Source organism: Gambusia affinis, linkage group LG05, assembly GCF_019740435.1.
Source record: "Gambusia affinis linkage group LG05, SWU_Gaff_1.0, whole genome shotgun sequence".
In the NCBI taxonomy this organism is placed as follows: domain Eukaryota; kingdom Metazoa; phylum Chordata; class Actinopteri; order Cyprinodontiformes; family Poeciliidae; genus Gambusia; species Gambusia affinis.
In genome coordinates, this window is record NC_057872.1 from 4317878 (window position 1) to 4331620 (window position 13743).

General features: G+C 37.5%; 1 protein-coding gene and 37 non-coding genes across 38 annotated transcripts in view; 37 read left to right on the forward strand and 1 right to left on the reverse strand.

The window, feature by feature from the left end:
• Nucleotides 1-13743, reverse strand: part of LOC122830725 (matrilin-2-like) — a 49219-nt gene that overhangs the window by 1659 nt on the left and 33817 nt on the right. Inside the window, exons 8-11 of the mRNA XM_044116335.1 lie at nt 3070-3192; nt 2553-2963; nt 2301-2453; nt 1031-1123 (exon numbers count right to left, since the gene is read on the reverse strand). Of these exons, the coding sequence (XP_043972270.1) occupies nt 1031-1123; nt 2301-2453; nt 2553-2963; nt 3070-3192 (780 nt within the window). The remainder of the gene's footprint in view (nt 1-1030; nt 1124-2300; nt 2454-2552; nt 2964-3069; nt 3193-13743) is intronic.
• Nucleotides 3631-3704, forward strand: trnaa-agc. The gene has a single exon. It is a non-coding gene; the product is annotated as a tRNA-Ala (tRNA).
• trnaa-agc lies at nt 4186-4259 on the forward strand. The gene has a single exon. It is a non-coding gene; the product is annotated as a tRNA-Ala (tRNA).
• Nucleotides 4543-4616, forward strand: trnat-cgu. The gene has a single exon. It is a non-coding gene; the product is annotated as a tRNA-Thr (tRNA).
• Nucleotides 4720-4793, forward strand: trnat-agu. The gene has a single exon. It is a non-coding gene; the product is annotated as a tRNA-Thr (tRNA).
• Nucleotides 5435-5508, forward strand: trnat-agu. Its single transcript has one exon. It is a non-coding gene; the product is annotated as a tRNA-Thr (tRNA).
• trnat-cgu lies at nt 5792-5865 on the forward strand. The gene has a single exon. It is a non-coding gene; the product is annotated as a tRNA-Thr (tRNA).
• Nucleotides 5969-6042, forward strand: trnat-agu. The gene has a single exon. It is a non-coding gene; the product is annotated as a tRNA-Thr (tRNA).
• trnat-agu lies at nt 6148-6221 on the forward strand. Its single transcript has one exon. It is a non-coding gene; the product is annotated as a tRNA-Thr (tRNA).
• trnat-cgu lies at nt 6863-6936 on the forward strand. The gene has a single exon. It is a non-coding gene; the product is annotated as a tRNA-Thr (tRNA).
• On the forward strand, nt 7041-7114 carry trnai-uau. Its single transcript has one exon. It is a non-coding gene; the product is annotated as a tRNA-Ile (tRNA).
• On the forward strand, nt 7219-7292 carry trnat-cgu. Its single transcript has one exon. It is a non-coding gene; the product is annotated as a tRNA-Thr (tRNA).
• Nucleotides 7396-7469, forward strand: trnat-agu. The gene has a single exon. It is a non-coding gene; the product is annotated as a tRNA-Thr (tRNA).
• Nucleotides 7576-7649, forward strand: trnat-ugu. Its single transcript has one exon. It is a non-coding gene; the product is annotated as a tRNA-Thr (tRNA).
• trnat-agu lies at nt 7753-7826 on the forward strand. The gene has a single exon. It is a non-coding gene; the product is annotated as a tRNA-Thr (tRNA).
• On the forward strand, nt 7933-8006 carry trnat-ugu. Its single transcript has one exon. It is a non-coding gene; the product is annotated as a tRNA-Thr (tRNA).
• trnat-cgu lies at nt 8467-8540 on the forward strand. The gene has a single exon. It is a non-coding gene; the product is annotated as a tRNA-Thr (tRNA).
• Nucleotides 8645-8718, forward strand: trnat-agu. The gene has a single exon. It is a non-coding gene; the product is annotated as a tRNA-Thr (tRNA).
• On the forward strand, nt 8822-8895 carry trnat-agu. Its single transcript has one exon. It is a non-coding gene; the product is annotated as a tRNA-Thr (tRNA).
• trnat-ugu lies at nt 9001-9074 on the forward strand. The gene has a single exon. It is a non-coding gene; the product is annotated as a tRNA-Thr (tRNA).
• Nucleotides 9178-9251, forward strand: trnat-cgu. The gene has a single exon. It is a non-coding gene; the product is annotated as a tRNA-Thr (tRNA).
• Nucleotides 9357-9430, forward strand: trnat-ugu. Its single transcript has one exon. It is a non-coding gene; the product is annotated as a tRNA-Thr (tRNA).
• trnat-cgu lies at nt 9535-9608 on the forward strand. Its single transcript has one exon. It is a non-coding gene; the product is annotated as a tRNA-Thr (tRNA).
• On the forward strand, nt 9713-9786 carry trnat-cgu. Its single transcript has one exon. It is a non-coding gene; the product is annotated as a tRNA-Thr (tRNA).
• On the forward strand, nt 10071-10144 carry trnat-agu. The gene has a single exon. It is a non-coding gene; the product is annotated as a tRNA-Thr (tRNA).
• Nucleotides 10604-10677, forward strand: trnat-agu. The gene has a single exon. It is a non-coding gene; the product is annotated as a tRNA-Thr (tRNA).
• On the forward strand, nt 10783-10856 carry trnat-agu. Its single transcript has one exon. It is a non-coding gene; the product is annotated as a tRNA-Thr (tRNA).
• Nucleotides 11121-11194, forward strand: trnat-cgu. The gene has a single exon. It is a non-coding gene; the product is annotated as a tRNA-Thr (tRNA).
• Nucleotides 11477-11550, forward strand: trnat-cgu. Its single transcript has one exon. It is a non-coding gene; the product is annotated as a tRNA-Thr (tRNA).
• trnat-cgu lies at nt 12011-12084 on the forward strand. The gene has a single exon. It is a non-coding gene; the product is annotated as a tRNA-Thr (tRNA).
• trnat-agu lies at nt 12189-12262 on the forward strand. The gene has a single exon. It is a non-coding gene; the product is annotated as a tRNA-Thr (tRNA).
• Nucleotides 12366-12439, forward strand: trnat-agu. The gene has a single exon. It is a non-coding gene; the product is annotated as a tRNA-Thr (tRNA).
• trnat-ugu lies at nt 12545-12618 on the forward strand. Its single transcript has one exon. It is a non-coding gene; the product is annotated as a tRNA-Thr (tRNA).
• On the forward strand, nt 12722-12795 carry trnat-cgu. The gene has a single exon. It is a non-coding gene; the product is annotated as a tRNA-Thr (tRNA).
• Nucleotides 12901-12974, forward strand: trnat-ugu. Its single transcript has one exon. It is a non-coding gene; the product is annotated as a tRNA-Thr (tRNA).
• trnat-cgu lies at nt 13079-13152 on the forward strand. The gene has a single exon. It is a non-coding gene; the product is annotated as a tRNA-Thr (tRNA).
• Nucleotides 13257-13330, forward strand: trnat-cgu. The gene has a single exon. It is a non-coding gene; the product is annotated as a tRNA-Thr (tRNA).
• Nucleotides 13615-13688, forward strand: trnat-agu. Its single transcript has one exon. It is a non-coding gene; the product is annotated as a tRNA-Thr (tRNA).

Here is a 13743-nt window from a genome sequence, read left to right on the forward strand (position 1 = left end):
TATTCGTGTTAAAGAGGCTCACAAGAAATACATCCAATGTTGAAAAACAAGTAAAGATATTACAGATACTCCTATTCAAAGAGGTTCCCAAAAAGAGCACAGAGGCATCTTTGTAGATGATACTTTTTCTAGTAAGCATCAAATGGATATATTTTAGGAAACACCTTATAAATACAGCACTGAATAAATGCAGCATTAACAAATGCACAAAAAAAAGTTCTTGAGGATTCTTATGTATAGACACATAAAGAACAAGACAGTGAATATAATCAAATGTTTAAAATATTAAGTGAAATTAAAACGGTCTTGCTGTTTCTGCCCAGGAAGCAGAACGCAGCCTCATCTCTTCCCTGCTGAGGACACGTCTGTGTTGTCCTCGGCTTCAACCTCCAGACGGTTTATTTTTGGAAAGCTATCTAGGTCCGAAGAGGCAAACAAACAGGTATGGAAGAATAATAATTCTCACGTCGGGAACAATATTCGCCCTCTGTGAGGATAGAGGACAAGAGAGACGAGCTAGCTAAACATTCAACTGTTTTTATTTACTGGGGCATCTTTATTTTAAAACCAGAATTCCATTATTGGTGTATTCAGCGTTAATGGTACCGTGTTGGAGAGGGACCAGCTGCAGACGTGTTCTAGTTTAGCTTACACACTGAGTTTATGTGGATGAAGGCTGTGAGATGTTGGTTTTGGACCTGACATCATTCTCACACAGGGATCCTTGTAAAATGGCCCACACCTATAATTTTACTCATGTAATAATAACAGGTTATGTGCCAGATAAGTCAGTATAGCTAAATATAGGAATAATTTGCTGATTAAAAGATAAAAAATAAGCACAACTTTTAGATGCTGTTTTTGTGCACTGAAGGTAAAGGTTATTTTGCCTCACTGAGACCCCATTTAAAAACGTCTGCTTTATTTTTTTATTTTTATTTCTTTTTTCACTTCACCCTCTTTGTCGTTTTACCAAAAATCCAGTTCTTCCCGCTGCGGAGGAAACCAGCAAAAACAAAAAAAAGGATATTACTCTGAGCCAGGTTCTTCAGCTTCTCTGTCACTTGGTTCTGAAACATGATCACGCTCTCACACCGACACAAGCTTTCATCTGCCGGTTTGTCTGTAGGGGCAAAAGTAAATACGGTCAGCACCTGTTTTTGACCTTTAATTTACAATATGGGCTGTGAGGGGAAATGACTTTCCTCTTTCAGCCCCGACACATTTCTGTTCCTGTCAGGAACCGGTTCTGAGCGGCGGTGGTTCCAGCGGCAGCAGGTGGGAGTGATGCTCAGCTGATATAAAAGGATGTTTTTACTGTAACTGACCTTTTTACTACAAACTGCCATAGTGGAAATAGTGGAAACTCTAACTTTCTGGAAATAACACAGGAGGAAGGGTTTCTTTTCCTCCTGATCTCATTTTGTTCCAATTTTTTTTTTCTATTTATTTATTATTTTTAGAAAAATCAAAATTTTTTATGCTGCAGAAACAGAAAATCTTACCAAGTATTTTTGGTCTAGTTTCTACTACGAACCTTTTAGTATACATGAAGTGAGACAAAACTAACTTAAAAGCAACTTTTCAGAAAGAAATAGAAGCTTGTTTTAATGAAATAATTTCTTAATATTGACTAAAAAATACTAGTTCCATTGGCAGATTATTCCACCTCAAATATGGGAAAAAATGTCTTGTTATAATTAATCAAACAACTTTACTTATACCATCAGGTTGATTTGATTATAGTGAGGTGATTCAACTTCCTTGCCAGACAGGAAAATGTATATTAACACAAACAATAAATGTAAATGTAGCATGAGTCAAATGGCCCTGCACTCAATGTTTAAAATTTTTTAAAAAACATGAAAAAATAGACTCAAATACAGTCTACCCTTTAGGAGAATATAAAAAATAAAATAAGATAAAATAAAACTCACATTATCAGATTATCAGATTTTGGAAGCTTATGGAAACAGGAACAAAACTGGCTTTATACTTCCTAGTTTTACATCTGGGGATGAAATATCTGTATCGAGAAAGACGCAAATATTTTTCACTTATCTGTGATATTTTCAGGAAGAAGTTAAATAATCTCAGTGTAGCCGTTACTTTTTATCAATATTACGGAATTTTTGACTTAAACAAACTCTTAATTCTTGCTGAAAAAGTTGCATGTCAGTTAGTTTTTTCTCTTCTTTCAAGCATACTTGAATAAGATATTTGTACAAAAACGAGACCAAACATACTTGGTAATATTTTGTGCTTTTGCAGTGTAAAGTTTGTTCATAATTAGTGATCACCTTTACACATTCTTGACTTCAGTTTCTTTGTAATTTCTCCCATTTTCTCAAAGTCCTCCGCGTAATAGAGGTGCATCTCAGCAGGCTCCGAAGCGATTTCCCTCAGCTCCTGTTCAATGGCCTTCCCAACGCCCAGCGCGTATATCGTCACCCCTGAGAGTGGCAGGAAACAGAGCGACGGGACGAGATTAACATCAGAAAGAACATGCCTTCGTTAGAAAATGTGGATAAAGACAAAGTAACTCATATCACCCGAGGTCTTTGCTTTGCTGGCCCACTCGGAAACGTCATCCTGCGACCTTCCGTCGGTGAACACTACGCAGACGCGTGGGACGTTCAACCTGGCGCCTTCTTTCTCCGAGAAGCTGAACTGGAACATGTGGCGCAGTGCCGAGCCGGTCATGGAGCCCCTCCCCATGTACTGCATCTGGCTCACGGCCCGCTTGACGTCCTGCGCCGCGGCATGCTGGCCAAGAGAGAACTCTGTGCGCACCTTGGTGGAGAACTGAATGAGTCCAACGCGCGTGGCCGCCCTGGAGACGTCCAGCGAGTCCACGATGCTGTTCACGAACTGCTTGACCAGCTCAAAGTTGGCGGGGCCCAAACTCTTGGAGCCATCGATCACGAACACCAAATCCATGACTCCGTCGTGACACCCCGGTTCTGTCAGGTGCAAAGACATGAAAAACGTGTTGATGTAGATTTTTGTTTGCTTGTTTTGTCTTCAGCTGCATTTAAGAATAAAGATGAAAAAAAGCTAAGTCTTTACTTTCACAGCTTTTCCCGTCGTCAGCAAGCAGGAATCCCTCATTACATTTACAGATGTAAGAGTCGGTGGTGCTGACACACAGATGTTCGCAGCCATGGTCCACAGTTTGACACAGATCAACACCTGGAAATTTAATGTGTTACTGATGCTGCTGAGAAACAATGAACCTGTTTATCCGTACCGTATTTTACTAAAAACCGGGGCTGAAACGATTAAATGGGTGAATCGGTTGTTGAAACCATGCAATTTGCTGAAAGGACAACAAAGTCAGAGTAGTAACTGAGACAAGGCTGTAAATATATATATGTATATATACATTTGGCTCTGAGAATATCCTGAAATTTAGAGAAAGTGTCATTTCTGTACAATCTACAAATTCAAGGTGCTGTGGCTAAGATGGTCAAAGTGCCTTTCTAGTAAATAGAAGATCCGGGGATTAAATCCCAGCAGTGCCATTGAGAGAAATGCCCTATAACTGTTACATTTCTGGATTCAGTTTCAATATGGCCCAAAATTTAGAGAATGTGGCATTTAGAATAAGTGTGATGTCAACATTTTCAAGGCTCTGTGGCTTACTAGGTCAAAGTGCCTGTCTAGCAAACAGGAGATCCTGGGTTCAAGTCCCAGCAGTGCCTTTTGTAAAAATGGCTTTCTAATTGAGAGATTTTTTTTGTTTCATATTTGAATTCAGTGTCAGTATATGTCTTATCATTTAGAGAAAATGTCACTTCAACATCATACAGGTGGTGTGGCTTAGTTGGTCAAAGTGCCTGTCTAATAAACAGGAGATCCGGGTATTCAAATACCAGCAGTGCCTTTGAAAGTATTGCTTTTTGACTGAACTAGCAATGTTTGTCATATAATCTCAAGTCATTTCAATGTGTCCTGGCAATTTGAGAAAGTGGCATTTACAGAATGTATCAATTCAACAGCACGAAGGTGCTGTGGCTTAGTTGTTTAATGTGCCTGTTTTGTAAACAGGAGATCCTGTATTCAAGTACCAACAATGCCTTTAAATGAAATAGCTTATAGACTGATGTACTCTTGTTTTTCTTTTGATCTAGTTATGACAATATGTATTAGCAATTAGAGAAATTTTAACTTTAGCAGTGTCAAGGTACTGTGGCTTAGTTGGTCAAAGTGCCTGTCTAGCAAACAGGAGATCCTGGGTTATAATCCCAGCAGCACCTCTAAATGAAATAGCTTATTGACTGATGTAGTTTTGTTTTTCCTTTTAGCTAAAGTTATGACAATATGTATTGGCAATTACAGAAAGTTTAATTTAATAATGTCAAGGTGCTGTGGCTTAGTTGGTCAAAGTGCCTGTCTAGTAAACAGGAGACCCTGGGTCCAAGTCCCAGCAGTGCCTTTTTAAAAATGACTTTCTAACTGATATATTTTTTGTTTCATATTTGAATTCAATGTCAAAATATGTCCTATCATTTAGAGAAACTGTAACTTCAGCATTAAAAAGGTGCTGTGACTTAGCTGGTAAAAGCACCTGTTTCGTAAACAGGCGATCCTGGGTTCAAGTCCCAGCAGCACCTTTAAATGAAATATCTTATAGACTGATGTACTTTTGTTTTTCCTTATATCTAGTTATGAGAATATGTATTAGCAATTAGAGAAAGTTTAATTTAACAATGTCAAGGTGCTGTGGCTTAGTTGGTCAAAGTGCCTGTCTAGTAAACAGGAGATCCTGGGTTCAAATCCCAGCAGCACCTTTAAATGAAATGGCTTATAGACTGATGTACTTTTGTTTTTCCTTTTAGCTAAAGTTATGACAGTATGCAATGGCATTTAGAGAAAGCTTAATGTTACGAATTTCACGGTACTGTGGCTTAGCTGATCAAAGTACCTGTCTTGTAAACAGGAGACCCTGGGTCCAAGTCCCAGCAGTGCCTTTTTAAAAATGGCTTTCTAATTGATACCTTTTTTGTTTCATGTTTGAATTCAATGTCAAAATATGTCCTATCATTTAGAGAAACTGTCACTTCAGTATCAAAAAGGTGCTGTGGTTTAGCTGGTCAAAGTGCCTGTCTAGTAAACAGGAGATCATGGGTTCAAATCCCAGCAGCACTTTTAAATGAAATAGCTTGTTGACTGATGTAGTTTTGTTTTTCCTTTTAGCTAAAGTTCTGACAGTATGCAATGGCATTTAGAGAAAGCTTAATGTTACGAATTTCACGATACTGTGGCTTAGCTGATCAAAGTACCTGTCTTGTAAACAGGAGACCCTGGGTTCAAGTCCCAGCAGCACCTTTAAATGAAATAGATTATAAAATTATGTAGTTTTGTTTTTCCTTTTATCTAGTTATGACAATATGTATTGGCAATTAGAGAAAGTTTAATTTAACAATGTCAAGGTGCTGTGGCTTAGTTGGTCAAAGTGCCTGTCTAGTAAACAGGAGATCCTGGGTTCAAATCCCAGCAGCACCTTTAAATGAAATAGCTTATAGACTGATGTACTTTTGTTTTTCCTTTTATCTAAAGTTATGACAGTATGTATTGGCAATTAGAGAAAGTTTAATTTAACAATGTCAAGGTGCTGTGGCTTAGTTGGTCACAGTGCCTGTCTAGTAAACAGGAGATCCTGGGTTCAAGTCCCAGCAGTGCCGTTTTAAAAATGGCTTTCTAATTGATACCTTTTTTGTTTCATATTTGAATTCAATGTCAAAATATGTCCTATCATTTAGAGAAACTGTCACTTCAGTATCAAAAAGGTGCTGTGGCTTAGCTGGTCAAAGCGCCTGTTTCGTAAACAGGAGATCCTGGGTTCAAATCCCAGCAGCACATTTAAATGAAATGGCTTGTTGACTGATGTAGTTTTGTTTTTCCTTTTATCTAGTTATGACAATATGTATTGGCAATTAGAGAAAATTTAATTTAACAATGTCAAGGTGCTGTGGCTTAGTTGGTCAAAGTGCCTGTCTAGTAAACAGGAGATCCTGGGTTCAAATCCCAGCAGCACCTTTAAATGAAATAGCTTATAGACTGATTTACTTTTGTTTTTCCTTTTATCTAAAGTTATGACAGTATGTATTGGCAATTAGAGAAAGTTTAATTTAACAATGTCAAGGTGCTGTGGCTTAGTTGGTCAAAGTGCCTGTCTAGTAAACAGGAGATCCTGGGTTCAAATCCCAGCAGCACCTTTAAATGAAATAGCTTATAGACTGATTTACTTTTGTTTTTCCTTTTATCTAAAGTTATGACAGTATGCAATGGCATTTAGAAAAAGCTTAATGTTAGGAATTTCAAGGTACTGTGGCCTAGCTGGTCAAAGCGCCTGTCTTGTAAACAGGAGATCCTGGCTTCAAGTCCCAGCAGCACCTTTTAAAAATGTCTTTCTAATTGATAAATTTTTTGTTTCATATTTGAATTCAATGTCAAAATAGGTCCTATCATTTAGAGACACTGTCACTTCAGTATCAAAAAGGTGCTGTGGCTTAGCTGGTCAAAGAGCCTGTCTAGTAAACAGGAGATCATGGGTTCAAATCCCAGCAGCACCTTTAAATGAAATAGCTTGTTGACTGATGTAGTTTTGTTTTTCCTTTTAGCTAAAGTTCTGACAGTATGCAATGGCATTTAGAGAAAGCTTAATGTTACGAATTTCACGATACTGTGGCTTAGCTGATCAAAGTACCTGTCTTGTAAACAGGAGACCCTGGGTCCAAGTCCCAGCAGTGCCTTTTTAAAAATGGCTTTCTAATTGATATATTTTTTGTTTCATGTTTGAATTCAATGTCAAAATATGTCCTATCATTTAGAGAAACTGTCACCTCAGTATTAAAAAGGTGCTGTGGCTTAGCTGGTAAAAGCACCAGTTTCGTAAACAGGCGATCCTGGGTTCAAGTCCCAGCAGCACCTTTAAATGAAATAGATTATAAAATTATGTACTTTTGTTTTTCCTTTTATCTAGTTATGACAATATGTATTAGCAATTAGAGAAAGTTTAACTTTAGCAGTGTCAAGGTGCTGTGGCTTAGTTGGTCAAAGTGCCTGTCTTATAAACAGGAGATCCTGGGTTCAAGTCCCAGCAGTGCCTTTTTAAAAATGGCTTTCTAATTGATACCTTTTTTGTTTCATATTTGAATTCAATGTCAAAATATGTCCTATCATTTAGAGAAACTGTCACTTCAGTATCAAAAAGGTGCTGTGGCTTAGCTGGTCAAAGCGCCTGTTTCGTAAACAGGAGATCCTGGGTTCAAATCCCAGCAGCACCTTTAAATGAAATGGCTTGTTGACTGATGTAGTTTTGTATTTCCTTTTATCTAGTTATGACAATATGTATTGGCAATTAGAGAAAGTTTAATTTAACAATGTCAAGGTGCTGTGGCTTAGTTGGTCAAAGTGCCTGTCTAGTAAACAGGAGATCCTGGGTTCAAGACCCAGCAGCACCTTTAAATGAAATAGCTTATAGACTGATGTACTTTTGTTTTTCCTTTCATCTAAAGTTATGACAGTATGCAATGGCATTTAGAGAAAGATTAATATTAGGAATTTCACGGTACTGTGGCTTAGCTGGTCAAAGCGCCTGTCTTGTAAACAGGAGATCCTGGGTTCAAGTCCCAGCAGCACCTTTTAAAAATGTCTTTCTAATTGATAAATTTTTTGTTTCATATTTGAATTCAATGTCAAAATATGTCCTATCATTTAGAGACACTGTCACTTCAGTATCAAAAAGGTGCTGTGGCTTAGCTGGTCAGAGTGCCTGTCTAGTAAACAGGAGATCCTGGGTTCAAATCCCAGCAGCACCTTTAAATGAAATGGCTTGTTGACTGATGTAGTTTTGTTTTTCCTTTTATCTAAAGTAATGACAGTATGCAATGGCATTTAGAGAAAGCTTAATGTTACGAATTTCACGGTACTGTGGCTAACCTGGTCAAAGCGCCTGCCTTGTAAACAGGAGATCCTGGGTTCAAGTCCCAGCAGCACCTTTTAAAAATGTCTTTCTAATTGATACATTTTTTGTTTCATATTTGAATTCAATGTCAAAATATGTCCTATCATTTAGAGAAACTGTCACTTCAGTATCAAAAAGGTGCTGTGGCTTAGCTGGTCATAGTGCCTGTCTAGTAAACAGGAGATCCTGGGTTCAAATCCCAGCAGCACATTTAAATGAAATGGCTTGTTGACTGATGTACTTTTGTTTCTCCTTTTAGCTAAAGTTATGACAGTTTGCAATGACATTTAGAGAAAGCTTAATGTTACGAATTTCACGATACTGTGGCTTAGCTGATCAAAGTACCGGTCTTGTAAACAGGAGACCCTGGGTCCAAGTCCCAGCAGTGCCTTTTTAAAAATGGCTTTCTAATTGATATATTTTTTGTTTCATATTTGAATTCAATGTCAAAATATGTCCTATCATTTAGAGAAACTGTCACCTCAGCATTAAAAAGTGCTGTGGCTTAGCTGGTAAAAGCACCTGTTTCGTAAACAGGGGATCCTGGGTTCAAGTCCCAGCAGCACCTTTATATGAAATAGATTATAAAATAATGTACATTTGTTTTTCCTTTTATCTAGTTATGACAATATGTATTAGCAATTAGAGAAAGTTTAACTTTAGCAGTGTCAAGGTACTGTGGCTTAGTTGGTCAAAGTGCCTGTCTAGTAAACAGGAGATCCTGGGTTCAAGTCCCAGCAGCACCTTTTAAAAATGGCTTTCTAATTGATACCTTTTTTGTTTCATATTTGAATTCAATGTCAAAATATGTCCTATCATTTAGAGAAACTGTCACTTCAGTATCAAACAGGTGCTGTGGCTTAGCTGGTCAAAGTGCCTGTCTAGTAAACAGGAGATCCTGGGTTCAAATCCCAGCAGCACCTTTAAATGAAATAGCTTATAGACTGATGTACTTTTGTTTTTCCTTTTAGCTAAAGTTATGACAATATGTATTAGCAATTAGAGAAAGTTTAGTTTAATCATGTCAAGGTGCTGTGGCTTAGTTGGTCAAAGTGCCTGTCTTGTAAACAGGAGATCCTGGGTTCAAGTCCCAGCAGCACCTTTTAAAAATGGCTTTCTAATTGATACATTTTTTGTTTCATATTTGAATTCAATGTCAAAATATGTCCTATCATTTAGAGAAACTGTCACTTCAGTATCAACAAGGTGCTGTGGCTTAGCTGGTCAAAGAGCCTGTTTCGTAAACAGAAGATCCTGGGTTCAAGTCCCAGCAGCACCTTTAAATGAAATAGATTATAAAATTATGTACTTTTGTTTTTCCTTTTAGCTAAAGTTATGACAATATGTATTGGCAATTAGAGAAAGTTTAATTTAACCATGTCAAGGTGCTGTGGCTTAGCTGGTCAAAGTGCCTGTCTTGTAAACAGGAGATCCTGGGTTCAAGTCCCAGCAGTGCCTTTTTAAAAATGGCTTTCTAATTGATACATTTTTTGTTTCATATTTGAATTCAAAGTCACGATATGTCCTATCATTTAGAGAAACTGTCACTTCAGTATCAAACAGGTGCTGTGGCTTAGCTGGTCAAAGCGCCTGTTTCGTAAACAGGAGATCCTGGGTTCAAGTCCCAGCAGTGCCTTTTTAAAAATGGCTTTCTAATTGATACATTTTTTGTTTCATATTTGAATTCAAAGTCACGATATGTCCTATCATTTAGAGAAACTGTCACTTCAGTATCAAACAGGTGCTGTGGCTTAGCTGGTCAAAGCGCCTGTTTCGTAAACAGGAGATCCTGGGTTCAAATCCCAGCAGCACCTTTAAATGAAATGGCTTGTTGACTGATGTAGTTTTGTTTTTCCTTTTATCTAAAGTAATGACAGTATGCAATGGCATTTAGAGAAAGCTTAATGTTACGAATTTCACGGTACTGTGGCTTAGCTGATCAAAGTACCTGTCTTGTAAACAGGAGATCATGTGTTCAAGTCCCAGCAGTGCCATTTTAAAAATGGCTTACTAATTGATACATTTTTTGTTTCATATTTGAATTCAAAGTCACGATATGTCCTATCATTTAGAGAAACTGTCACTTCAGTATCTAACAGGTGCTGTGGCTTAGCTGGTCAAAGTGCCTGTCTAGTAAACAGGAGATCCTGGGTTCAAGTCCCAGCAGCACCTTGTAAAAATGGCTATCTAATTGATACATTATTTGTTTCATATTTGAATTCAATGTCAAAATATGTCCTATCATTTAGAGAAACTGTGACTTCAGTATCAAAAAGGTTCTGTGGCTTAGCTGGTCAAAGAGCCTGTTTCGTAAACAGAAGATCCTGGGTTCAAGTCCCAGCAGCACCTTTAAATGAAATAGCTTATACACTGATGTACTTTTGTTTTTCCTTTTATCTAGTTATGACAATATGTATTAGCAATTAGAGAAAGTTTAACTTTAGCAGTGTCTAGATACTGTGGCTTAGTTGGTCAAAGTGCCTGTCTAGTAAACAGGAGATCCTGGGTTCAAGTCCCAGCAGTGCCTTTTTAAAAATGGCTTTCTAATTGATACCTTTTTTGTTCCATATTTGAATTCAATGTCAAAATATGTCCTATCATTTAGAGAAACTGTCACTTCAGTATCAAAAAGGTGCTGTGGCTTAGCTGGTCAAAGTGCCTGTCTAGTAAACAGGAGATCCTGGGTTCAAGTCCCAGCAGCACCTTTAAATGAAATGGCTTGTTGACTGATGTAGTTTTGTTTTTCCTTTTAGCTAAAGTTCTGACAGTATGCAATGGCATTTAGAGAAAGTTTAATTTAACAATGTCAAGGTGCTGTGGCTTAGTTGGTCAAAGTGCCTGTCTAGTAAACAGGAGATCCTGGGTTCAAGTCCCAGCAGCACCTTTAAATGAAATGGCTTGTTGACTGATGTACTTTTGTTTTTCCTTTTAGCTAAAGTTCTGACAGTATGCAATGGAATTTAGAAAAACGATACTGTGGCTTAGCTGATCAAAGTACCTGTCTTGTAAACAGGAGACCCTGGGTCCAAGTCCCAGCAGTGCCTTTTTAAAAATGGCTTTCTAATTGATATATTTTTTGTTTCATGTTTGAATTCAATGTCAAAATATGTCCTATCATTTAGAGAAACTGTCACCTCAGCATTAAAAAGGTGCTGTGGCTTAGCTGGTAAAAGCACCTGTTTCGTAAACAGGCGATCCTGGGTTCAAGTCCCAGCAGCACCTTCAAATGAAATAGATAATACAATTATGTACTTTTGTTTTTCCTTTTATCTAGTTATGACAATATGTATTAGCAATTAGAGAAAGTTTAACTTTAGCAGTGTCAAGGTGCTGTGGCTTAGTTGGTCAAAGTGCCTTTCTTGTAAACAGGAGATCCTGGGTTCAAGTCCCACCAGTGCCTTTTTAAAAATGGCTTTCTAATTGATACCTTTTTTGTTTCATATTTGAATTCAATGTCAAAATATGTCCTATCATTTGGAGAAACTGTCACTTCAGTATCAAAAAGGTGCTGTGGCTTAGCTGGTCAAAGCGCCTGTTTCGTAAACAGGAGATTCTGGGTTCAAATCCCAGCAGCACCTTTTAAAAATGTCTTTCTAATTGATACATTTTTTGTTTCATATTTGAATTCAATGTCAAAATATGTCCTATCATTTAGAGAAACTGTCACTTCAGTATCAAAAAGGTGCTGTGGCTTAGCTGGTCATAGTGCCTGTCTAGTAAACAGGAGATCCTGGGTTCAAATCCCAGCAGCACATTTAAATGAAATGGCTTGTTGACTGATGTACTTTTGTTTCTCCTTTTAGCTAAAGTTATGACAGTTTGCAATGACATTTAGAGAAAGCTTAATGTTACGAATTTCACGATACTGTGGCTTAGCTGATCAAAGTACCGGTCTTGTAAACAGGAGACCCTGGGTCCAAGTCCCAGCAGTGCCTTTTTAAAAATGGCTTTCTAATTGATATATTTTTTGTTTCATATTTGAATTCAATGTCAAAATATGTCCTATCATTTAGAGAAACTGTCACCTCAGCATTAAAAAGTGCTGTGGCTTAGCTGGTAAAAGCACCTGTTTCGTAAACAGGGGATCCTGGGTTCAAGTCCCAGCAGCACCTTTATATGAAATAGATTATAAAATAATGTACATTTGTTTTTCCTTTTATCTAGTTATGACAATATGTATTAGCAATTAGAGAAAGTTTAACTTTAGCAGTGTCAAGGTACTGTGGCTTAGTTGGTCAAAGTGCCTGTCTAGTAAACAGGAGATCCTGGGTTCAAGTCCCAGCAGCACCTTTTAAAAATGGCTTTCTAATTGATACCTTTTTTGTTTCATATTTGAATTCAATGTCAAAATATGTCCTATCATTTAGAGAAACTGTCACTTCAGTATCAAACAGGTGCTGTGGCTTAGCTGGTCAAAGTGCCTGTCTAGTAAACAGGAGATCCTGGGTTCAAATCCCAGCAGCACCTTTAAATGAAATAGCTTATAGACTGATGTACTTTTGTTTTTCCTTTTAGCTAAAGTTATGACAATATGTATTAGCAATTAGAGAAAGTTTAGTTTAATCATGTCAAGGTGCTGTGGCTTAGTTGGTCAAAGTGCCTGTCTTGTAAACAGGAGATCCTGGGTTCAAGTCCCAGCAGCACCTTTTAAAAATGGCTTTCTAATTGATACATTTTTTGTTTCATATTTGAATTCAATGTCAAAATATGTCCTATCATTTAGAGAAACTGTCACTTCAGTATCAACAAGGTGCTGTGGCTTAGCTGGTCAAAGAGCCTGTTTCGTAAACAGAAGATCCTGGGTTCAAGTCCCAGCAGCACCTTTAAATGAAATAGATTATAAAATTATGTACTTTTGTTTTTCCTTTTAGCTAAAGTTATGACAATATGTATTGGCAATTAGAGAAAGTTTAATTTAACCATGTCAAGGTGCTGTGGCTTAGCTGGTCAAAGTGCCTGTCTTGTAAACAGGAGATCCTGGGTTCAAGTCCCAGCAGTGCCTTTTTAAAAATGGCTTTCTAATTGATACATTTTTTGTTTCATATTTGAATTCAAAGTCACGATATGTCCTATCATTTAGAGAAACTGTCACTTCAGTATCAAACAGGTGCTGTGGCTTAGCTGGTCAAAGCGCCTGTTTCGTAAACAGGAGATCCTGGGTTCAAGTCCCAGCAGTGCCTTTTTAAAAATGGCTTTCTAATTGATACATTTTTTGTTTCATATTTGAATTCAAAGTCACGATATGTCCTATCATTTAGAGAAACTGTCACTTCAGTATCAAACAGGTGCTGTGGCTTAGCTGGTCAAAGCGCCTGTTTCGTAAACAGGAGATCCTGGGTTCAAATCCCAGCAGCACCTTTAAATGAAATGGCTTGTTGACTGATGTAGTTTTGTTTTTCCTTTTATCTAAAGTAATGACAGTATGCAATGGCATTTAGAGAAAGCTTAATGTTACGAATTTCACGGTACTGTGGCTTAGCTGATCAAAGTACCTGTCTTGTAAACAGGAGATCATGTGTTCAAGTCCCAGCAGTGCCATTTTAAAAATGGCTTACTAATTGATACATTTTTTGTTTCATATTTGAATTCAAAGTCACGATATGTCCTATCATTTAGAGAAACTGTCACTTCAGTATCTAACAGGTGCTGTGGCTTAGCTGGTCAAAGTGCCTGTCTAGTAAACAGGAGATCCTGGGTTCAAGTCCCAGCAGCACCTTGTAAAAATGGCTATCTAATTGATACATTATTTGTTTCATATTTGAATTCAATGT